Genomic DNA, 25,446 nt, shown 5'->3' on the forward strand with positions numbered 1-25,446 from the left:
GGAAGGGCAGGCTGTGATTGGCTCAGCCACCGTGCTCGTGAACCAATCGGAGCCATTCAATGCTGCGATTTTACAAGATAGCAGAGAAAACATTGTTAATGTGAAGAAACCCATTGGAAAGCATGGGCTTCACATACACGCGTTTTCTCGCGCTATCGCACAGCAGCAAAAAGCGCAAATTTTTTTTTCTTTCCTGTGTGAAAGCGGCCTTAGGAAGAGCCCTAGGTAGGTTTGAAAGCTCTCCGTGACAACGTATATTTTTGTTAGCCATTAAAAGGTATCATATCTACAAGATTACTTGGTTTCTCTTACTATTACCCTGTTGTACCACCTGTAGCTTGGATTCAAGATGTGATACTGGTGGGCATGGAGGCTCTAGTACTCTCTTGTACCACCTCTAGCTTGGATACAAGATGTGATACGGGTGGGCATGGAGGCTCTAGTACCCTGTTGTACCACCTCTAGCTTGGATTCAAGATGTGATACTGGTGGGCATGGAGGCTCTAGTACTCTCTTGTACCACCTCTAGCTTGGATACAAGATGTGATACGGGCGGGCATGGAGGCTCTAGTACCCTGTTGTACCACCTCTAGCTTGGATTCAAGATGTGATACTGGTGGGCATGGAGGCTCTAGTACCCTGTTGTACCACCTCTAGCTTGGATACAAGATGTGATACTGGTGGGCATGGAGGCTCTAGTACTCTCTTGTACCACCTCTAGCTTGGATACAAGATGTGATACGGGGGACATGGAGGCTCTAGTACCCTGTTGTACAGCCTCTAGCTTGGATACAAGATGTGATACGGGCGAGCATGGAGGCTCTAGTACGCTGTTGTACCACTTCTAGCTTGGATACAAGATGTGATGCTGGCGGGCATGGAGGCTCTAGTACCCTGTTGTACTGCCTCTAACTGCAAAACAAATTTGCATACATGATGAAGCCGCTTGGCATAAGCTTTCCAAACATAAATAATTTCCTAGACCATATGAAAATTTGTTTGTAGCCCCTTCAGAGGTGCGAGTGTGATAACAGGCGTAAAGCGTGACCCGTTATCGTGCTTGGCCAAATGTGAATTCGGCATGGATGTTAGGTATTTTTGTATTTTTGTAGACGTGCCACCAAACGCTCACCCCTAGGATCGACCACATGTGACCTGCAGCTATACGATCTTCTATTGGATGTTTGTCCATGGTTAAACCGTTCTTTGCAGACTCCTAATACTGCGATTTGGGAACAGTCAACAAGCGGAATTGTTTCCAAGATGTTGGCACCACACCTCCGGGCACCAACAATCTGCTGCCAGTCAGTCATTCAAGTCAACACGTACTCACAACTGCCAAACGTTGCCTTGTGCTGCCCAGAGGTCAAATCAAGTAATAACATATCATATTCTCCTATGTACTACAAGGTTATGGCTCATTCATATATATGCTGCTGCATTATCCTTATTGGATGTTAGACGGTATTATATAGCACTTGCTCTGCACTGATCCTTGTGATTGGATACAATATTTTTTGTTTATTGCCCTTATTATTGGTATGTTGTTATTTGTGTTGCTATGGTATGTTCTACACCATGATGCACTTTGTTATCATACTCTTATGTATACTGGACAATTTTTATTTATTATATATGATGTATTACTAGCTTTCTAAATAGGAACCCATTGTGCTATTAGGTTCAATAGAACCTAATAGCTGCGGGCAACGCAGCGGATTTTCGCCGCGAATTACGCGGCGGAAATCCGTTCGTGGGAAGGAGGTAAGGCCTCCTTCCCACGAACGGATTTCCGCCGCGTAATTCGCGGCGAAAATCCGCTGCGTTGCCCGCAGCTATTAGGTTCTATTGAACCTAATAGCACAATGCTCACGATGCGTAATTCCACCGCGGAATTACGCACCGCGATTTCTCCCGTCCTCACCCGCAGCATGCTCTATTTTCTACGGGTGAGGACGGGCTGTACGCACTGACGGCTTCCATTGCAGTCAATGGAAGCCGTCCATTCACGCTATCTCCCGCTGTAACCAGCGGGAGATAGCGTGAAAAAACGCTTTCCCGCCCACCGCCGAGCGTCATATGACGCCAAATGACGCGGTCCGGCCGCGTCACGTGACACGGCCGGCCGTGCACGTGACACGGCTGGTGACGCGAGGGCGGTGGGCGGTGACGGGCGGTGACGCGCGGCGGTGGGCGGGGAAGCGATTTCACGCTATCTCCCGCAGGTAAGTATAGGGGCTCTGGGGGGCGCCGTGACGGGCTTCACAGCGGAATATTACGCTGCGGAGCCCGTCACGCTCGTGGGAAGGAGGCCTAAGGCTGGGTTCCCACAGGGCGGAATTGCCACGGAATGTCTGTGGCATTTTTAATCCCGGGATCAGTCAGCAAAGTGGATGAAATTTGCAAAAATCTCATCCACACACTGCAGCCAATCCGTTGCAGCCAAACCGCATTGAAATTGACATGCGGCGGGGTATTCAAATCGGCGGCATGTCAATTCTTTCCCCGTAGCAGCGCAAGATGTGACCCTGGTTTGTTTGTGTTTTTTCTGGTTCATGACTGATATTTACGAGAGCGCGCCTCATGTGGTTTGTCACTTATTTCCTTTTTGCAATATACTACTTGGCCCTGGAGCTGCATGTAGCATCCCATTCATATATAAGTGGCCTCTGAGGCATATGAAGTGCCTGCCTTGTTCCGTGTTTGCTGGCTGCATTTAATGGTCACTGGCACTTAGTATCCTCAGAGTATTTCAAGAGCCCTCGCTTTTGCTTGCAGCTTTCTGGAAGATATTGCAAAGATGCTTGCTCACTCTGATTGTATGGGAGATGATTAGAGATGAGCGAGTATACTCGCTAAGGCACATTACTCGAGCGAGTAGTGCCTTAGCCGAGTATCTCCCCGCTCGTCTCTAAAGATTCGGGGCCGGCGCTGGTGACAGGTGAGTTGCGGCAGGGAGCGGGGGGGGGGGGGGGGGGGGAGAGAGAGGGAGAGAGAGATCTCCCCTTCGTTCCTCGCCGCTCCCTGCCCGCCGCCGGCCCCCGAATCTTTAGAGACGAGCGGGGAGATACTCGGCTAAGGCACTACTCGCTCGAGTAATGTGCCTTAGGCCTTAGTCACACAGGCGTTTTTTCACGCGATTTGCGCATCGCATGACGGATGCGCATGCGCAAATCGCGTGACCGGCGCCGAAAAATCGCCCGAAAATCTGCTCCTAGCCGCGTTTCATTAGAAACGGGCCGGAGCTGTCCAGCGCATTGCATTCAATGGAGCCGGCAATACAGCCGGCTCCATTGAATGCAAGCGCTGCGGGCGAGTGTGGGATGAATTGTCGGGAAGGGGTTAAATATATAACCCCTTCCCTGCAATGCATCCTGAAAAGTGAAAAAATAAAAAAAAAGCATGTACTTACCTGCTCCCGGCAGCCGGAGATCCCCGCGGCCGTCCTACAGTGGGTGTGAAGGGGGTGTGACTCAGGCTTGCCCCTGATTGGCTCAGCACCGAGCCAATCAGAGGCAAGTCTCAGTCACACCCATTCATGAATTCATGAATGGGTGTGACTGAGATCAGCCTCTGATTGGCTCAGGCTGAGCCAATCAGGGGCAAGCCTGAGTCACACCCCCTTCACACCCACTGCAGGACGGCCGCGGGGATCTCAGGCTGCCGGGAGCAGGTGAGTACATCCTTTTTTTTATTTTTTCACTTTTCAGGATGCATTGCAGGGAAGGGGTTATATATTTAACCCCTTCCCGACAATTCATCCCGCGCACGCCGGCAGCCCATTGCTTTCAATGGAGTCGGCTGTATTGCCGTCTCCATTGAATTCAATGGGCAAACATCGTTCTTCTCTGCCACAGCTGTTCCAGCTGTGGCAGAGAAGAATGATTTGTCTTCTATATGTTCTCAATGGGGTCGGCGCTGCTGCCGCCGGCCCCATTGAGCGCATATAGAGAAGAGAACAGGAATCGCAGATCGCAGATAGGTGCGATCTGCGATTTCTGTTCTCTAATTTATCGGACGAGCGCATAAAAAGCGCTCATGTGTCCGATACCATTGCAAAGCAATGGTTTTAAAAAATCGCCGGACGCATGCGCAAATCGCGGCAATAAACGCCCGTGTGACTGAGCCCTTAGCGAGTATACTCGCTCATCTCTAGAGATGATGCATGTTTCTATAGGTGTCTGCTTATAGCTGCACCTACCCATGTGGAACAGCAGTGATGGGGTGCGTTGAAAATACTGTCAAATGCATTTAAAATGCTGCATTTACATTTTGCTTTTTTACAAACGCCTATGTAATATAGTGGCCTAAGGGCTACAAGCAAATATTTACGTAGTCCAGGAAATGAGTCATGTTTGGAAAGCTTATGCAGCTAGGTATGGGTACAGGTGGAGGAGAGGGGGGTCCCTATATTAAGCTTTTGCACCCTGAGCCTCTAGATCAGTGCTTCTCAACTCCACTCCTCAAGGACTCCCAACAGGTCAGGTTTTCAGGATTTCCTCAGTGTTATTGTTGGAGCCTCAACCATTGAAACAGGTGTTCTTACTATAGGATATCCAGAAAACACATTTCTCCAGTAGTCTATGGGTGTCGTGCAATATGTTATAATACAGCTTTTAATTAAAAAAAAAAAAAAAAAAAAAAGGTATACGCTTAATGGTTGGGTAAAATGTAATGTGAACAGCACCTCTTAATGAAAGTATGGTGAAAGGAGTCGGCTTAGAGATCGGCTGAGCTGCTGATATGGAAAAGTCTAAAAAGGGCTCAAAGCAGAATGAAGTAAAGTTAAAGTGACCAGATTTTCCCATTGTCAAAGCGGGACTGAGGGGTGTGGTCAGGGGCGGGGCTTATCACAACGTATGATTTTACCCCCATCGTTATATAAAGGGGGCAGGGCCGTTTAAAAAATCGGGAGCAAATTCTGCAGCATTTCTGCATTCAAAAAACTGTCAAAATCTGTACCACAGGGAATCAGAAGCCGGGAAGCCTACGGAGGAAGTGAGGGGGAGCGCCGCATAGAAGTAAATCGGCTGCGCATGTTGGCTGTTTTTTGAATGCGGAAATGCTTAATAATTTGCTGCAGACATTCCGCAGCTGTTCAGCCACGTCTAAGCATATCCTAACTCAGCTTAACGTAAGGTGTGACGTGTAGAGTTGCCTCAGTAGTAATGGTGCCCCCACAGTGGTCTCAGTAGTAATATTGCCCCCCCCCCCATCACAGTGGCCTCAGTAGTAACAGTGGCCTCAGAGGTAATAGTGACCCCCCACCCACATCCCACAGTGGCCTCAGTAGCAATACTGACACCCCCCCCCCCCCCATTACAGTGGCCTCAGAAGTGATAGTGACCCCCCCCCCCATCCCACAGTGGCCTCAGTAGTAATAGTGCCCCCCCCCCCCACACACACATCCCACAGTGGCCTCAGAAGTGATAGTGACCCCCCCCCCCCATCCCACAGTGGCCTCAGTAGCAATAGTGACACCCCCCCCCCATTACAGTGGCCTCAGAAGTGATAGTGACCCCCCCCCCCTCCCATCACACAGTGGCCCCCCCGACCCCCCCCCCCCCCCCCCCCCCCCCAGCCGCCCCCCCCGCCCTCCCCCCCCCCCCGCCCCCCCCCCCCCCCCCCCCCCCCCCCACCCCCCCCCCCCCCCCCCCCCCCCCCCCCTCCCCCCCCCCCCCAGAAGTGATAGTGACACCCCCCCACCCACATCCCACAGTGGCCTCAGAAGTAATAGTGACACCCCCCCCCCCCCCACATCCCACAGTGGCCTCAGTAGTAATAGTGATCACATCCCACAGTGGCCTCAGTAGTAATAGTGATCACATCCCACAGTGGCCTCAGTAGTAATAGTGACGCCCCCCCCCACACCCCACAGTGGCCTCAGTAGTAATAGTGACACCCCCTACACCACCCCACAGTGCCCCCCCCCCCACATCCCACAGTAGCCTCAGAAGTGATAGTGACACCCCCCCCACCCCTCACTTCCCACAGTGACCTCAGTAGTAATAGTGACCATACCCTCCCCCCCTCCCAACAGTGGCCAGCCTCAGTAGAAATGGTGCCCCCTCCCCAACAGTGGCCGGCCTCAGTAGTAATAGTGGCGCCCCACCTCCCCCACAGTTGCCGGCCTCAGTAGTAATAGTGACATGCCCCCCCAGTGGCTTCAGTAGTAATAGAGCCCCCCTTAGGCATACTTACCTTCTCCTTGTCCTTCTCTGCTTAGCGCTGCTGTTGGCGGAAGTGTGTGCACCTGGACTCCTACTTCTTTCTTCTCTCCTCCTGCGGAACCAAGGAGGAAAGGTCAGAAAATGATCGCGGGTGCACACACAGGCTCCCAAAGTGGGACCCGTCCCACCTAAATCAGGATATCGAGTCACCTTAGTAAGGGTGTCTTCATCGCACAAAAATCGCAAGTTTGTGCAATGCGTTTTTAACATTAGAAAGTCCTATTGACATTCGTTTTAAGAAAATGCAGCGATAATGCAATCACAAGTGTGAAGGCTCCCGAAAGGTCCTTCTACACAGTAAGGCCGCCTGCAGACGAGCGGAAATCCCGCCGCGGGATTTCCCGCGGGATTTCCGCCGCTGAAAGTTTGCATAGGAGTGCATTAAAATACGCACTCCTATGCAGACGGCCGCGGTTTGGCTGCGCGAAATCTCGCGCGGCAAACAAACCGCGGCATGTTCTAATTTTCTGCGGGGCACGCACTCACCCGGAGCCGGGGCCGCCAGGCGCGGGTGAGTACGCGCTCGTCCCTGCAGGCGCTCGGGTCGGATTGCGCGGCGAGAATTCTCGCTGCCGGATCCGACCCGCTCGTCTGCAGGCGGCCTAAGGCTGGGTTCACACGGGGCGGGTTTGCTACGGCAATTCCGCGTGGAATTTTCCCGCGGCAAATCCGCCCGCGGCCGCTAATCTCTGGATTAGCCAGCCATGTGGACGAGATTTCTCAGAAATCTCATCCACATGGGACGGCCAATCTGTTGCGATAAGTCCGGCTGAAACCGCGGTTGCAGCCGCCACAGCCAGGGTTTCAGAATATGCAGCATGTCCATTCTTTTTTTTCTTTCCGCCGTGGCCGTGCTCTCCTCTATGGGCTGCGGCCAAACCGCGGGATTTCCGACGAGAATACGCCCAGTGTGAACCCAGCCTAAGACTGTCAGGCGCTGAAGTGCCCCACAGCTGTCCCAGGGATTCGGGATTCTCGCTTTCACAGAGGAGTCACAATCACTCGCTGAATGGAGGTGGAGCGCTGGAGGTCTCTTCTGGCCGCCGGCCTCCGTTCAGAGAAAACAGGCAATCATTTATAGAAGAACTTCAGCTTATTTACACAACCGAAAGTCACTCTGGTCTTAGGTGAGCTGAAAACCGAGCGACTCCGACGAGCGAGCGATTGTGGCTGACGTGCCCTGTTGGGTCCTGGGCTTACACAGGCCGACAGTCGCCCGTAATCGGCCGTTTGATCATTTACTCAGGAGACTGCTGCCTGTGGGGAGTCAGATTAGATGCCAAAGATGGCTTTACATCGGATAACTAGTATCTGAATAGTCGCTCAAAATAGCCATTACAGAGATGTTAGCTTATACATAGAACGATTGATCAATTTTCAGAGAAAGAGAGTTAAAAAGAAAACTGCATTAGGCTTCCTACGCCATATCGGACCATGACACTCCGCCCGATATCGCACTCGTGAATGTGCGATGTACTCACAGATGTGAGGTGTTTTTATGTCAAAAACACCACCCATCACTTCAGTACAACCTGACCAGAAGACCTGGTGACGTCCCCAAAACCTGTCACTTGGGCTTCTAGACAACCCACATCACCGCTGCATTATAGTCAGCGCGGTCCATCCAGTGCTGTTCGGTTCCATCCCAAGACGGAGCCATTTGGCCAGGGAATTCCCCTTTCCTGCCTCCCCGAATGGAGCAGGAAACTGGAACCCCCGACACGCGTGTGAAACCACCTTTAGGACACTCTTATGCATAGCGTCAGTAAAACGCCGCAATTTGATCGCAGTTTTCGGATGCAGGTTACTGCGTCCGACAGCGGTTTTTAACACACCGCATGATTGTGATGAGGTGCGTTTAAAAAGCACCAAAATAGAGCAGATAGTGCTAGAAAATCCCATTACTAGAAAACGCCGCATTCGTGTGCATGTCTGCGAAGCCGCATTGAAATTATTGGGAGCGTTATACCGTAATTACTGCATCGTTCAAAACGCTGCGGTAACAAGTGCATATGTGAAAGTGGCCTTGGATGTGAAGCTGCAGGTAAACTACATGGTAGGGGGGGTATGAAGCTGCAGGGTTTCAGATTAGAGGCTGCATATAGTCTGAGGTTACAGGGGGGCCATTGAAGGCTCTATGTCTTGGTTGCGACATACCATATTTCCTTCTGCCGGGATCAGGGAGTACACGGCTGCTGTGGCATGTAGTCTCCTGCTTACGGTTGGGTTCAGACTTGAGACCTTGTGTCCCTGGAACTTTACTGGGTGGGTGAGATGTTGAACCTGTTCTTGATCTCCTCAAGGTGTCTACAAGATGGTCTTGAAGGCTGGGGATGGTTCAGAAAGTCTTCTGTGAGCTGAACCGACTGATACATTTTACCGGCACTTATACAATGTAACAAACTGTCTGGACAGAAGAGACTAGTATTACTGATGTGTTTAGTTCACAGAGTATAACATTGTATTATAAAACAAACGCTGCATGTTCTGTCGTGCCATCTATTACACATGGAAGAGCCCTATTGTTCTGTATGGATGCATTTGAAACATGTATGTGCGGCGGTTTTTATGCATGTTGCTAGGAGACGTGGGAAGGAAATTAAAAAAACAAATAGAAAGCCAATGCAGGACAGCGTGTGTAAGATACGCTGTATATGTGCAGCATACATGAGCAAAAACGCAACAATATACGTGGATGCAGAGGTCCGTATACCATTTAAACGCTGCAATCTTTTCCCCCCACTATGTCCATCCTGACACATGGAGGTTGCCCTTTGACAGTCTCCATGTATGCCGTGGATGGAAGATTTTTCTTACCGCAGTCGACAGCTCGTTCTGTACCACTGCCCCGCAAATGTCGTACATCCCTGCAGAGCGGAAGCCCCCTCCACAAATGCCGGGCATCTCTGCGTCTGCGGAGAAGACGGACGTTTTTTCAACTGGGCGCATTCTGGGAACTTGGAATGGCGCTCTGCTGCTGCAGTCTGTGGCGGACCCTCGTGTAAACGCTGTCTCCCCCCGCCCCCCTGTGGTTGGGCTGGGGCGGAGCTATAGACGTCAGGAACGCACCTGGAGGTGCCAAATTCAAAATAAAAAGCACCTCTTTTCTCTCTGAGCTTACCCATATGGGAAAAACGCTCAAAGCTTCTTCCTACCAGCTTTGCAGCCGGATGGACAGCATGGAAGGAGACAGGGAAAGTGCAGCAAGTGTGAGGAGTCCACCTGGACAAAACTCTTGTTAAAACTTGCACTATTATCCTCTAACTTAATAGCCTTCCTGTATTTCCATTGCAGGAGGATACATCCAAAAAATTGGACAATAAAAGAAGGCTCAAAAAGTGCTCATTATGCACTAAAAAACTGGAGGATAATACAAAGAAACTTGTGTGTCGAGTGCAGGTCTAAAATTGATGAACAGCAATCTTTAATGGAGGGTATCCGCCAGATGCGTGAGGAAGTCGAGGCGATTAAAACAGAACCTGCTTCCTAACCTCAGCCCGGGCCTTCCAGGCCTGCGAAAAGGGTTCGAACTCAGGTCCTGGCATCTTCAGACTCCGATGTTTCAGACTTAGAAATGTCTGAAGGCGAAATTTTGGATTTATCCAATCCGGCCCTCTTAGAGGATGATGATAAAAAATATTACTTTTCAAACTGCGACCTAGAATAGCTCATAACAGCGGTGCGTAATACGATGGAAGTGTCGGACGTCCAACAACCCAGAGCCATTCAGGACAAGATGCTGAGAACAAGACGTCGCAAGTGTTTTCCCATTAATCAAATATTAAAACAGTTGGTGGAAGATGAATGGGAAAAGGCGGAGAAGCGGTTGTCAATGTCCAAAGACCTCAAGGACAGACCCTTATTTTCCACTGGGGAGACTAAATTGTTGAACACCGTTCTGAAAGTTGATATTCCGGTCACTAAATTAATTTAAAAAATGGCACTCCCATTTGAGCACGCTTCACAGCTTAAGGATCCCATGACCAGGAAGGTGGACCAGCTCCTCAAGCGTGGTTGGGAGACCACAGCAAACTCGGTAGACGCCAACATTGCGGCAACGTCAGTCGCACGCTCCATGCACATCTGGTTATCCCAATTAGAGTCCCATCTGATGCAGAAAACTTCTAGGCAAGAATTAGCAGAATGCATTCCCATGTTAAAAAAAAGCTATGGTCTTTTTGGCTGATGCTTCAGCCGAATCAGTCCATTTTTCAGTGAATAATGCAGCATTGCGCAATACCACTAGGCGCGCGCTATGGCTCTGAGCATGGTCAGGTGACACCCCTTCAAAAAAAAAATTATGTGCGATTTCCCTTTCAATGGGAATACCTATTTGGTCCTGTGCTGGACAAAATTTTGGAAAAGGCGGGAGACAAGGGACTCCCGTCGGATTTCTCCGCCAGGAGCAGCGCAGGGTTCAGGCAGCCTTTTCGTTCTAGGGTCCTTTTTGGGGGGGTTTGTTAGATTCCCGTAAGTGTTTGTTCTTTTTTTACCTTCCAGCAAAAGGAAGGACCTAATTCTTTCCATCAAGGAATTTCAGAGGAAAGATTGGGTCTCAATAAGAGAGACCATGGGGATTCTGGGCCAGATGTCAGCTTGTTTTTCCATGGTCAGTTGGTCCAGGATTCATTCCAGAGCTCTACAACAAGAAATGAAGTCCGTCTTCCCTAGACATAAAGTTTAGATTATCAGTAGCGGTCAAAACATCCTTAAATTGGTGGCTGTCACTGCAGAATCTTAGGAAAGGAGTTCGTGGGATTCTTCTCCACTCTAGTGATCAGAATGGGGGGCGACAGTCGCTGATAGTAACTTACAAGGTTCCTGGTCACCTTATGTCAGCTTCCTATCTTCAAATTATAGGGAACTTAGAGCTATTTGGCAGACATTACTCCAGGCAGGAGGTACGCTGCAGGAATAGCATGTAAAAATCCTATCAGATAATGTAACCGAAGTTTCTTTTATTCGCCACCAGGGCGGAACCAGGCACCCACACCTGCAACGCCTGGCAAAAAAGATATTTGCTTGGGCGGAAGAGAATGTAAGATCCCTGTCAGCTGTGCATTTAAAGGGCTCTCTAAATGTGGTCGCGGATTATCTAAGCAAGGAGAAAATAAATCTGGGATATTGGTCCCTGAATATGCACGTATTCTGATCTTTAACAGCCCGGTGGGGCGCCCCGCAAATGGACTTGTTTGCAGACAAAAACAATGCAAAGTGCCGGAAATTCTATTCCCTAAACACCAGGGGCAGACCATTGGCACTGGACGCCCTGTCCCGGAATTGGGAGATGGAACTGGCTTATGCCTTTCCCCCTCTTCCTCTGATAGCTCGAGTCCTGAAAAACATCTGCAACAGTTGAACCAGGATTATTCTTATAGCACCGGCATGGGCAAAAAGACCCTGGTACCCGCAGTTAACAACCCTGCTGATGCTCCGATTGCACTTCCCCTGAGGCAAGACCTTCTGTCCCAAGATCCAGTCATCTGTCAGGAGATTCGCCAGTTGAAGTTGACAGCTTGGCTCCTGGGCGCTGTAGACTGAGGAAGCAGGGATTGCCAGATAAGGTAATCAGAACGCTCCTTAAAAGTCATAACGTATCCACTTCAAAGATATATTCTGAAATCTGGAATAAATTTTCCCAGTGGTATAGACCTCATATTCCTGTCACAGATATAGACCTGACTTCACTAAAATTTTTGAATTTTTTTACAGGACAGTTTGGACATGAGTCTTAGTCCCAGAACTCTAGAGTTTAAGTTACAGCTCTTAGCTCTGTATTTGATCGCCAGTTAAGCAAAAATACAAGGGATACGTAGACTTAAACAGACTTAAACCCTTCATCAGGTAGTCCATTTCGGCCTGGGACCTTAATTTAGCTCTGGATACCTCTACATCCATTTGAACCAAAAGAGTCTATTTTTCTTAGAAATCTGTCAATTTAAAGTGGCCTTTTTGACGGCCATAACAGCTAAAAGAGTTAGTGAACTACTGTCTCGAAGAGAGCCTAATCTAAGAGTCTTGGACGACAGGATCATTTTAAAACTTGACCCAGGATTTTTTCCAAAGGTAGTGTCTAGTTTTCACATGAAGCAGGAAATTGTCCTGCCCACTTTTTGGCAAAATTTCAAAAATGCTGGAGAACAACGCCTGCATAGCCTGGATGTCAGTCGAGCGGTATTGGCTTATCTACAAATTTCACAAACCTTCAGGAATTCAGAGAAACTATTCCTCTAGTTTCAGAGTAGACACAAGGGAAGGCAGCTACAAAGAATACCATTGCTGGATGCTTGAGATTGGCCATACAGGAAGCATACAAATCTAAAAATGTGGCGGTTCTAGAGGGATCAAGGACTCTCACTTCTTCTTGGGCCGAGCGTAGGGAAGCCTCAACCAACCCGATATGTAAAGCTGTTATTTGGTCTAACATCCACACCTTCACCAAGCATTACCGGTAGGACCTACACTCTAAGAGGGAGCTGGCCTTTGGACGGAAGGTCCTTCAGGCTATTGTCCCCTCCCTGATGTGTCCATGATGATCTGGTATTGCCTCCATGTGCTGTCAGGATGGATGTAGTAGGAAAAGGGGAATTATTCTTACCGATAGTTCCTTTTCCATGAGTCCATCATGGCAGCACATACTTTCCCACCATATTATGATTACTATATATGTAATGTTTCAGTACACTGGTTGGTTTTGCAGTAACAATAAAAGATTTGGCCGCATAACCGTTGGAAAGTCACTGGAGAATAGTGGTGGGAGGCGGCCTTTTAAACTCTCCTCTTCCTGTCCCAACAAGGTCAAAGGGTAACCTCCATGTGAGCTGTCATGATGGACTCATGGCAAAGGAACTATCAGTAAGAATAATTCCCCCCCCCCCCCTTTTTTTTTACTTGGCGTATTCCATATTCACTGCGTATCACGCAGGTGTGCATAATACGTCGTAAATTAACGCTTGTGGGCATGAGCTTTTAGTGGAATTGGTGCAGATTTCCTGCAGAGTAAAAAGCTCCGCTGCTCTGGCAGACACAAATTATCCATATATTGCATTGCGTGGCTGCAAGTAGCTGGATCACCGGTGATCGTTTAATCTCCACAGCGGGCTTTATAATCTAGACTTCCAGGACTCGAAGTTTACAGGAAATCACTTCACTATTGACTCACTGCATCCCCCATAGCGAGGGGGAGATTGAATGTAGTGACAGCTGTTCATGCATGGTGCAACACCCCCCTATGTACTAGAATATTACTGCTATAATACTGCCCCCTATGTACAAGAATATAACTTCTATAATACTGCCCCCTATGTACAAGAATATAACTACTATAATACTGCTCCCTATGTACAAGAATATAACTACTACTGTATAATACTGCCCCCTATGTACAAGAATATAACTACTATAATACTGCCCCCTATGTACAAGAATATAACTACTATAATACTGCTCCCTATGTACAAGAATATAACTACTATAATACTGCTCCCTATGTACAAGAATATAACTACTATAATACTGCTCCCTATGTACAAGAATATAACTACTATAATACTGCTCCCTATGTACAAGAATATAACTACTATAATACTGCCCCCTATGTACAAGAATATAACTACTATAATACTGCTCCCTATGTACAAGAATATAACTACTATAATACTGCCCCCTATATACAAGAATATAACTACTATAATACTGCCCCCTATGTACAAGAATATAACTACTATATTACTGCCTCCAATGTACAAGAATATAACTACTATACCGCCCCCTATGTACCAGAATAGAACTACTATAATACTGCCTCCTATGTACCAGAATAGAACTACTATAATACTGCCCCCTATGTACAAGAATAGAACTACTATAATACTGTCCTCTATGAAGAGGGCTAAGGAATTTCATGTCTGATGGGAGTTGTAGTGATCTGTTGTATAGTACAACATGGATATTCATTATCAGATTTTTAGTACGTCATGTTTCATTTCTGAGTCTTCATTTTGTAAGTGAGAGGTCGGCCTGGGGTTGTTGGGTGCATAGATCTATGAGCTTCAGTGGTAATGAGTCAGATTTGTTTTCCAGGATTATAAAGTATTTTAATCTCTATCCTGGAATGACCTTTGCCTGAGAAGTTCCCCTTCCAGTACCTGACAGTCAGGTTTGTTTCATGTGACTCCTCTGACCTGTGCAGTAGATTTCCTTTTCCTTGCAGCCTGTGCCCCTCTCTGCAGGGCTGGGTCGTTAAGGCTGTTACTGCAGTTTTGAAAAGCAAAGGAAAGTTAGTTACACCTTTCACAATTTACCCCTCAAAATTATTGGGGTTCGTGATGGGGGTTTGTTGTGTCCCCTTGACTGTTATGTTTAGCTGTTTTTGTGATGTTTAACCCCTTAATGACAGCCTGTTTTGGACCTAAGGACTCAATGATTTTGAGGGGGAACTTTCATCTCCACTTTTAAGAAGTCATAACTTTTTAATCTTTCCCTCACCATAGCCGTATGAGGGCTTGTTTATTGTGTGACGAGCTGTAGTTTTTATGGGTATCCTATTGTACATAGAATTTTGCTTTTCTGCATGCAGTATAAATAACAAAACTATTTTCTGCAGGTCAGCGCGAGAAAATAGGTCACCTTATTCATTAAGGCCTTAGTCACACGGAGGTTTTTTCACGCGATTTGCGCATCGCATGACGGATGCGCATGCGCAAATCGCGTGACCGGCGCCGAAAAATCGGCCCAAAAATCGCCCGAAAATCTGCTCCTAGCCGCGTTTCATTAGAAACGGGCCGGAGCTGTCCAGCGCATTGCATTCAATGGAGCCGGCAATACAGCCGGCTCCATTGAATGCAAGCGCTGCGGGCAAGTGTGGGTTGAATTGTCGGGAAGGGGTTAAATATATAACCCCTTCCCTGCAATGCATCCTTAAATGTGAAAAAATAAAAAAAAAGGATGTACTCACCTGCTTCCGGCAGCTGGAGATCCCGGCGGCCGGCCTGCAGTGGGTGTGAAGGAGGTGTGACTCAGACTTGCCCCTGATTGGCTCAGCGCTGAGCCAATCAGAGGCAAGTCTCAGTCACACCCATTCATGAATTCATGAATGGGTGTGACTGAGATCTGCCTCTGATTGGCTCAGGCTGAGCCAATCAGGGGCCAGTCTGAGTCACACCCCTTCACACCCACTGCAGGCCGGCCGCGGGGATCTCCAGCTGCCGGGAGCAGGTGAGTACATCCTTTTTTTTTATTTTTTCACATTTAAGGATGCATTGCAGGGAAGGGGTTATATATTTAACCCCTTCCCGACAATTCATCCCGCGCACGCCGGCAGCCCATTGCTTTCAATGGAGTCGGCTGTATTGCCGGCTCCATTGAATTCAATGGGCAAACATCGTTCTTCTCTGCCACAGCTGTTCCAGCTGTGGCAGAGAAGAATGATTTGTCTTCTGTATGTTCTCAATGGGGTCGGCGCTGCTGCCGCCGGCCCCGTTGAGCGCATATAGAGAAGAGAACAGGAATCGCAGATCGCAGATAGGTGCGATCTGCGATTTCTGTTCTCTAATTTATTGGACGAGCGCATAAAAAGCGCTCATGTGTCCGATACCATTGCAAAGCAATGGTTTTAAAAAATCGCCGGACGCATGCGCATGCGCAAATCGCGGCAATAAACGCCCGTGTGACTAAGCCCTAAGGAATGGCATCCCCAAGAGCCAATTCTTGAGACTCAGACGCAACTGCTCTGAGCAGAAAGATTTAGAAAAACATAGTAATGACCTTAAAAAGAGATTTGCAGACAGGGGTTATCCAAACAATCCCATCGAGAGGGCGTATTAGTTTTCACTCAAGCAGAACAGATCAGCCCTTCTTGTCCCAAAAGATAAAAAACCAGAAGACCAGGTACGCATCATTTCTACTTTCGATACTGGAGTCCCTTATATTCGTGAACTTCATGAAACATTGGGGTATCCTTCAAGATGACCCAGATCTTAAGGCTATCCTACCACCCACCCCGCTATTGACCTTTAGAAGGGGTAGAAATATTAGAGACAGGGTAGTAAAGAGTCACCTGAAGATCCAACAACCGGACACCTGGCTTAATGGATTCAAACCTAAAGGGACTTTTCCTTGCTCAAATTGTCAGGCCTGCCTAAACATCCAGAAAGGTAACAAAATAATTAGCGCCAGTACTAACAAATCCTACGATTTGAGAGAATTTATCAACTGCCGATCCTCCTATCTTGTGTATATGGCTACTTGCCCTTGCAAAAAGAATTACATCAGCAAAACCAGACAGGAGTTCAGGCGACGTATACTGGGAAACATCAGGAGGGGTGAAAAAACCCCCCGTCGCTAATCATAAGAGAGAATTTCATCAAGGGAACCCCAATTTATTAAAATTTCAGGGTGTAGAATCCATTAAGAGTTTTAGACGACGTGGCGATCTAGATAAACGTCTATTACAAAAAGAAGCACAATGGACCTTCCGTATAGATTGTGTACAGCCCAAGGGTCTCCATGAAATAATGGGGATTTGTTCTAAACAGTTTGTTTGTGTGTCTGTGTCTTCCTAGGATTTGCCCCTAAAAATCCTTTTTTAGTTTGTTTCTTGAATTAAAAGTTACGTTTTAAGAGGCACAAGCTGAACCCTCCCTGTGATAATTAATATTAACATCTAGGTGTTCTTCCTGCTACTGTAAAACCTAAAAAACCAACTAGTCACATTTTTGGGCATTCCACACCATTACTACCTGTTTTTTGTTTGTCTAATTCAACATGTGGTCGAATGTGATGTGACTATAGCTTCAATTGTTGACCTACGCTAAGGTTAGGTTGTCAATAGCAGATCGGCAGAGGTCTGTTGCCCGGGACCCTTGGTGAACAGCTGTGCTCCTGGGCCGATGCTTTGGTGTGCAAACTGTTTTGCTGTTGGAAGCTGACAGCTCTGTACATTGTGCAGTGGCTAGGGTTGGTATTGCAGGTTTAGTTCTTTTGAAGTGGGGACAGCTGATCACTGGGGTCCAGGGCAGTGGAATCTTCCTGATCTGCAATAGCTAGAAGTGGGATAACTCCTTTAACTTTTGTATTGGCTTTATTGTATGATATTATTTAATTAACCGTTTATTCCTCATGAAAAAACAATTCTGGATCATCATTTCTTACAGCTCTACATTGTTATTCCTCCTGGAAGTTTAAGAAGGCGTTGACAACTGGGTGTTACTGGGTGGGGGAGGGTGTCAGATACCCTTTGCACTGATTGAAGACTGTCAGTGTATCAGACTGTGCAGGGACACCTCTTATTGGCAAAGGAAATGGTAACCTCAGTTTATTTGTAAATTTCCAGGAAGAATAACAGAGGAACACCACAATGCAGAGTTAGAAGAAAAGATGGTGCAGAATTATTTAATGGGGGAATGCAAACATTTACAAAAGCAAACATGGGGCATGAGGACTTAAATATAGAATATGAATGGGGTCTTTATTTCTGACACCTCAGTCATCATAATAAATTCTGCAATATCCTTGTGTATTGCGGGTGGCACCTTTGCAGTGACGTCTACTACCGTGTTTCTCCAAAAATAAGACAGTGTCTTATATTTTTGTTCAAAAAGGTTTAACTTTTTTACATGCATAGCTGCCTGGACACTATTTAAATTGACTTTTTTAATTAACTGTTAGGAGGGCTTAATTTTGGAGTAGGGCTTATATTTCAAGCATCCTCAAAAAGCCTGAAAAATCATTTTGCATCCTCAAAAATTCTGGAAAATCATACTATGTCTTATTTTCAGGGTGTGTCTTATTTTCAGGGAAACAGGGTAGTTCTGCTGTCCCAGTGTCCGTCTTTCCTTAGCAAACTTTACACCTACATGACGTTTCATTTTTCTTTTCAAATGTGTTACAACAAGGAGCAATTTGGGGGTCAAAGTGAATATGGTGGTATGATTATTTGGATGTCCACACTTGTCCCCTGAACTTATGTGAGGTGAACCTGGTATCAAGTCTTTAATATTCCTACAGTGCCCCCACAGGCGAAATGAAGTATTACACTGTACCCATATAAATCCATGAGTTCTCTGCGTAATGTAGATGTCTTGGGTCCCTCGGAAAGAGGGGTGGTCTTTTCATTGTTGGAGGTCCTTATTCTAGGACCCCTTCACCTTTTTTTTTTTTCATTGTAATAGGATATAAGAAGATTAGTTTTAAAAACTAGACCTAGCATGGCGTGGATAGACAGTGTCTTCTGATAGTTTTTGATTATTGATCCATCCATGGCTGTTGCTAAGGATGCCATTTACCGGTGATCTCGCCTTAATTCCCTATGGGTCCCTGCTGTGGAAGCTTCCAGATCCGGTTATTGAGGCTCCTTATCCTTAGTGACATTAGAGGGTTGGCTATTGTCTCATGAATAGCTGCATCTTCTGCCCCCTCTTTGTTTGTGGCATGTGTGTATCCTCAGGTAACCTGGCTTCTCGGCACGACTATCCATTAATGCTTCTCGTTATTCCATAGATCTCATTTGTGTGGGCGCTTAAGCAGCCTCTCCAGCTACTATAAGAAGTGGCTGTTTCCGAGCACCAGGACTATGTGACTAGATCATGGCCAAGGTTCAAGAAACCATCGTACTGGAGGAAGAGGAGGAGGAAGACACCTCCGCCAGCAGCAGAACAGGGGATGATGATGAAGACGGAGAATCGAGAATCTGCCGAGCTTGTGGCGACCGGGCTACGGGATATCACTTTAATGTCATGACCTGTGAAGGCTGCAAGGGCTTCTTCAGGTGAGTGTCCATGATGGGGACCAGGAAGGACATGAAAGCCAGCTGCCAGTGTAACTGCATCCTCATCAGTCCAATGTTCCGGTAGTTACGAGTTACCCCGGCATGGTTTTCCGATCATTGAAGAAATCTGAGAATGTTCATATTGTCGCATGTGGGACATCCACAGAGATCGCAAATCGTAAGCGGCTGATAAATGTAAACGGGGACAAATCTCATTATCAGCGCTGGTGCTTAGAGACATGGGTCATAATTTTACCCGTCCGCGCACCTACAAGCGGCAGCCATATTAATTAACGTAGCTTTTTGGTAATAGTTTACACTGTTGGACCGTGGGAGAATATGTCCATTTGGGGAAGCATATCCACCTTTTGAAAAGTGACAAGTATGGCATAAAATTGAAAAAAGTTGTTAAAGTGTGCGCCAAATGTTGTTTTGTAGAACAGAAATCTGTCGCAAGAAATTCCTTTCTCGCGGGTCTTTTACGCGGCCCAGTGATCGGGTATAATGTTTGCCCGACCATCGGGCATGTGAAGCCGCACCTGATCAGTAGAAGAACGAGCGAACGCATCAGATTGTTCGTCGACTGATCACCTCTATTGTGCAGCTGAAAAAGTAATCGCCATCGGCCGCTTATCTGCTCGTGTGAACCGTGATGAAACTCGTACATTCTGGATTGGCCTGTGTGAAGGCCAGGTATGTGAGCGCCGGTATTGTTGATCTGCGCTCATTACACCGATCACGTTCACCCGTGTGAAAAGAATCTTAGACTCTAGAACGTTGGCATCACAAAGTGCGTTCTGAGAAACGCGACCTCTCCGGGAGCTTGTATGTTACCTAGAAGTATTTTCTTATTTTTCGAGGTAAAGGTGTCATCAGGAGCCGGGAGCAGTGCACTGAGCTCCCGCCCCCTCTCGCCACTATTTGCAATGGGAGGGGTGGGATGGGGGCGGAGCTAAGTCTCATAACTTAGCTCTGCCACTGTCCCGCCCCTCCCATTGCAAATAGTGGAGAGGGGGCGGGAGCTCAGAGCACTGCTTCCGTCTCTTCCAGCCTCCTCCCACTGCAGAGAGGGATGCCGTATATCGGCTGGGCGTGAAAACTCAGCCGATATACGGTCGTCTGAAGCCGCCCTCACACAGGGCCTGCATGAAAAAAATTATAGCGTGTACTCTGGACCAATTTGCTGATGAGACTTGACTGTTCAAGTCAATGGGGATATTAAAAATGAATATCACATGGGTGCCATCTATTGCTCCTCATACTTCACGATCCATTGCTGAGAGTGGCAGGAAAAAAAATTTGGGTCTATTTCAAACTTTTTTTTTTTTGAGGATTTGAAAAATGAGCCACAAATGGACGACATGCAGAACTGCACATAGATGATAAAGCATCATTTTTTTAATGAAGACAGGTGTCTATGGGGCTTACTAATGTTAAAAACGCATCGCGGCAAAATTTCAATTTACCGCGAAATCGCGCAATGTGATTTTAACATTAACAAGTCCCATAGACCCCTGGAGGGAAAAAAAAAAACGCTGCAAATTTTGCAGTGAAAAAGAACTGTAGTGGGTAGTCACCCTAAGGCCCCCTGTCCACAGGCGTTGCGGTATCCCGCGGCGAGCAGGAGCCGCCGCGGAATCTCCACCGGCCAGCCCTATCTGATAGGCTGACCGTGAAGTATCGGGGCAATTCGCAGCATGCTGCGAATTGCTTGCTGCGAGCGGAGAATCGCAATGATTCTCCGCTAGTGGACAGTGTGCCGGGGCTTTCCATAGCACTGCTATGGAAAGCTTCAAAGGGCGTGATTCGCCGGCGGTTTGCCGTGGACAGGCACCGTCAGGGTACTTTGACATGGAACTGGTGCAAATTTTCTGAAAAGATAAAATCGTCTGCGGATCCACGTCAAATTTCAAACTGCTGCAGATTTTGGTGAAGATCAGCATGAAAATCCGCTACGTGTCAACCTACCCTGATAGTGATAGTATGTTTCTAATTTGTAGAGTAAAAACACATCAAAGAGTAAATAAAATATTCATGGATATTAAAAATCTAGTTTAAATGAATATTGAATATTCCGGGACCAATATTTCTAGTCGTCTGTTTACTGTTAACCCCTTAACGACCGCCCCATCGGGAAACTACGTCCTCAGAAAGTGGGCCTAAATCCTAGAGGACGTAGTTTTATGCATCCTCTTTGGATTGATGCCCACTGGCCTGAGGACGTGACAGCTCCATGCTCTCGGTGCCCGCAGGTAGCCGACAGCATGGAGCTGTCATCCCAGGATGCGGGCAGTCCCCCCCGGCATTGCGATCGGCGCTATAAAATGAATAGCGCCGATCGCAAAAAAGTAAATAAAACGGTGTAAAAAAGTAGTAATTCAGCTGCTATGATGGATCGGATCCATCACGGCAGCTGAAAATACTCACACGGCTTGTCGGCGGTGTCCCCCGGAGATCTGGTCCTCCCGGACCCGCCGGCGGCCTTCTGCGCATGCGCGCCTGACGATGACGTCACGCGCACGCGCAGAAGCCCGGGTGTCCCCGGCAAATTTAAAATCTCCTGGCTCCCGGCTCCTGAAGGTAGCCGGGAACCAGGAGGTGTTACCGGGGACCACTGCGAGCGGTCCCCGGGCCCGCGATCACCGCTATCCATTGCGATAGCGGTGATCGCGAAAAAGTTTAAAAAGTAAAACAAAAGTAAAGTTTCACCTCCCCTCATGGATCGGATCCATGAGGGGAGGTGAAGATACTCACCCCCGGTCCTCTGCGATGTCCCGATGTTCCGGGACCCGAAATCCCCGTCTGCGCATGCGCGCCCGATGATTGACATCGGGCGCGTGCACAGAGGGGCTCGAGCCCCGGGAAATTCAAAATTGCTCTGCTCCTGGCTGCCATGTGTAGCCAAGAGCAGAGGGATGTCACCAGGGACATGATCACTGTCATCCAATGGATGACAGTGATCATGTAAAGTAAAAAAAAAGTGCAAAAAGTAAAAAAAAAATAAATAAAAAAAGGGGTAAAAGGTAAAAAAAAAAAAGTGCAAAAAGTAAAAAAAAAGTTTTAAAAAGTTAAAAAAAGCTTGCGTTTCATCTCCCCCCACGGATCATATCCGTGAGGGAGGATGAAATGACGTACCTAAGGCCTGCGGATTTATCCGCGGACCTCACCCCAGCTTCTGCGCACGCGCCCGTCGCCAATGTGGCAGGCGCATGCGCAAAAGCCGTGGTTTTTTAAAATCTCCCTGCTCCTGGCTACAAAACTTAGCCGAGAGCCTGGAGATTTCACGGAGGGCCGCGGTGAGCGGTTCCTGATCACGTGTTCGCCGTTATCCAAAGAATAATGGCGATCACGTAAAAGTTAAAAAAAGGGGAAGGTTCATCTCCCCTCACCGATGCGATCGGTGAGAGGAGATAAAATTTTTTACCGGAGGCCTCCATATTTGCACCCCGACGCAATCTTCTTCCGTGAACTTTCCCGTATTCTGCGCATGCGACCGCTGGCAAAACACCGGACACATGTGCAGGAGTCGGGGAGCCCAGGAAACTTAATATCTCCTTGCTCTCGGCGACCAACGGTCACCGAGAGACTGGAGCAGTGACGGGTGGCCTCGTTGAGCGGTCCCCGGTCACGTGAAAAAATGGTAGCGATCTACCTTTGGCCGGTCTCACATGACCGGATAGGAATTACGGATTCCGCATGCGTCTGATCCGCGGTAATACGCAGATCAATCGCATTGGATTACACAATTCCGCTCACATTAGTGGGTTGGAATTGCGTAATCCACTCGCAGAAAAGAGAACGCAGCAGGTTCTATTTTACCGCGGATATCCGCAACATAGAGCCCATTGTGCTCCATGGTCGCGGATATACCCGCAGCCCATACGCAACTACGTTGTATACGGGCTGCGGGTACCCGCGTCATCGCTAAGCGACGGTGCGGGAAATACAAACAACAAAAAAAAAGTGTACTGCACATGACCGCCCGTGTAAGTACGCAGTTATGCGCAGTACATTACGCGGCCGTACGCAGGGTCACAGCCGGGCTCACAGCCGGGATCCACCTACGGCTGTGTGAGCCCGGCGTTATTCAGACCGCTACCAGTAATACGTATTTTACAAGAAGCCCCGGGAACGCTCGCCTTCCTGCAGTTCCAGGAGCAGCTTGTTGAGCGTCTTCTGTGTGAGACCGCCGCACCTCATCAAGCTTACAAAGGCTCACAGAGCGCCACTTTTTACACCCCATCCCCGCCACTGAGGTCAAAAAATGACTCCCAAAAAGCATGAGAGGAGGGGGGATACCCGGTTTTATTGCCCCATGTGCCCATCCCAACCAGCCTCCATAATTACCCGTCTTTGGAAATACTACACAGTTCACATTATTACTTTTATCTAAGATTTGGGGAACGCCGAAAAGGGCGTGGAGGGGGGGGGGGGGATTTTAGGGAGTCAATTTTTATTCCGTACAAATGAGCAATGGGGCCTGGAATTTATTCAGTTATGCCCTGCAATCCAACCGGTGTTCCCTCCATTACAGGCCTTGCCATGTTTCCTGTAAGTAGATTAGGGCCACAATGGGTATGTTTTTGAACACGGGACAAACGGGGGTATCCATTTTGGGGTGAACGTCTTCATTCCTATGTAAACTGTACAAAAAAAAAAGTTTTTAAATTGACAAAATTGCCAAAAAAATGAAAATTGTAATTTTTTTCTTCTGCTTTGCTGAAATTTATTCAAATACTGTGTGGTCAAAATACGCAGTACACCCCTAAATGAATTCGTTAAGGGGTCTAGTTTTTAAAATGGGGATATTTGTGGGGGTCTTTATAGTTTTGGACGCTCAATGACTCTATAAGTGGGCAATAGGGCCTGGAATTTATTCCGTTGTACCCTAAAATCCAACGGGTGCTCCTTCCATTATAGGCCTAGCCATGCGTCCTTTAAGTAGATTAGGGCCACAAGGGGTATGGTTCTGAACACGGGACAAACAGGGGTATCCATTTTGGGGTGAAAGTCTTCATCCCTATGTGTGCTGTACAAAAAAAACAGTTTTTAAATTGATACAACTGCCAAAAAAATGAAAATTGTAATTTTTTTCCTACTGCTTTGCTTAGATTTATTCAAAAATTGTAGGGTAAAAATACACAGTACACCCCTAGGTAAATTCGTTAGGGGGTCTAGTTTTCAAAATGGGATCATTTGTGGGGGTTCTCTGTCGTTTTGGCCGCTCAAGGGCTCTACAAGTGTGCAATGGGGTCTAAATCACCTTCATGCTAAATTTCTGTTCTGAAAGCCACCGACTACTCCTTTCATTTTGGGCCCCGTTGTGCATCCAGACAAAAGATTAGGGCCACAATGGGTATGTCTCTGAACACGGGACAAACAGGGGTATCCACTTTGGGGTGCAAGTCTTCATTCATGTGTGTGCTGTACCAAAAAAGCAGTTTTTAAAACGACAGAATTGCCAAAAAAACGAAAATCACAATTTTTTCCTTTTGCTTTGCTTCAATTCATTCAAAAACTGTGGGCTCAAAATGGGCAGTACACCCCTAGATAAATTCATTAAGGGGTCTAGTTTTCAAAATGGGGTCATTTGTGAGGGTTCTCTTTGATTTTGGCCGCTCAAGAGCTCTACAAAAGTGCTATGGGCCTAAAACTCCTTCAAGGAAAATCTATGTTCTTAAAGCCACCGACTACTCCTTTCGTTTTGGGCCCCATTGTGCATCCAGACATAAGATTAGGGCCACAATGGGTATGTCTCTGAACACGGGAGAAACAGGGGTATCCATTTTGGGATGAAAGGCTTCATTCATGCGTGTGCTGTACAAAAAAAGCTGTTTTTAAAATGACAGAATTGACAAAAAAATGAAAATCACAATTTTTTCCTTTTGCTTGGCTTGAATTCATTCAAAAACTGTGGGGTCAAAATGGTCAGTACACCCCTAGATAAATTCGTTAAGGGGTCTAGTTTTCAAAATGGGGTCACTTGTGGGGGTTCTCTTTGGTTTTGGCCACTCAAGAGCTCTACAAAAGTGCTATGGGGCCTAAAACGCCTTCAAGCAAAATTTATGTTCTGAAAGACACCGACTACTCCTTTCATTTTGACTCCCGTTATGCATCCAGACATAAGATTAGGGCCATAATCGGTATGTTTCTGAACACGGGAGAAACGGGGGTATCCATTTTGGTGCGTAAATCCTCATTTTCATGGGCTCTATAGGAAAAAAATATGTCTTTAAAATGACATATTTGCAAAAATATGAAATTTTATTTTTTGGCCCCTAAATTGAACTAATTCCTGAAAAGAACTGGTGGGGTCAAAATACTCATGACACCCCTCAGTGAATACACTAAGGGGTGTAGTTTTTAAAATGGGGTCATTTGTGGGTGTATCTATTATTCTGACACTTATGAGCCTCTGCAAACTTGGCTTGGTGCAGGAAAACAAAGTGC

At 47.3% G+C, this 25,446-nt stretch overlaps 1 protein-coding gene across 1 annotated transcript in view; it reads left to right on the plus strand.

Annotated features, from left to right (window-relative positions):
* NR1I2 (nuclear receptor subfamily 1 group I member 2) overlaps positions 1 to 25,446 on the plus strand; it is a 44,662-nt gene that overhangs the window by 4,738 nt on the left and 14,478 nt on the right. Inside the window, exon 2 of the mRNA XM_066599246.1 lies at positions 18,729 to 18,996. Within this exon, the coding sequence (XP_066455343.1) occupies positions 18,815 to 18,996 (182 nt within the window). The 5' untranslated portion in view covers positions 18,729 to 18,814. The remainder of the gene's footprint in view (positions 1 to 18,728; positions 18,997 to 25,446) is intronic.

Source organism: Eleutherodactylus coqui, chromosome 4 (genome assembly GCF_035609145.1).
Source record: "Eleutherodactylus coqui strain aEleCoq1 chromosome 4, aEleCoq1.hap1, whole genome shotgun sequence".
NCBI lineage: Eukaryota > Metazoa > Chordata > Amphibia > Anura > Eleutherodactylidae > Eleutherodactylus > Eleutherodactylus coqui.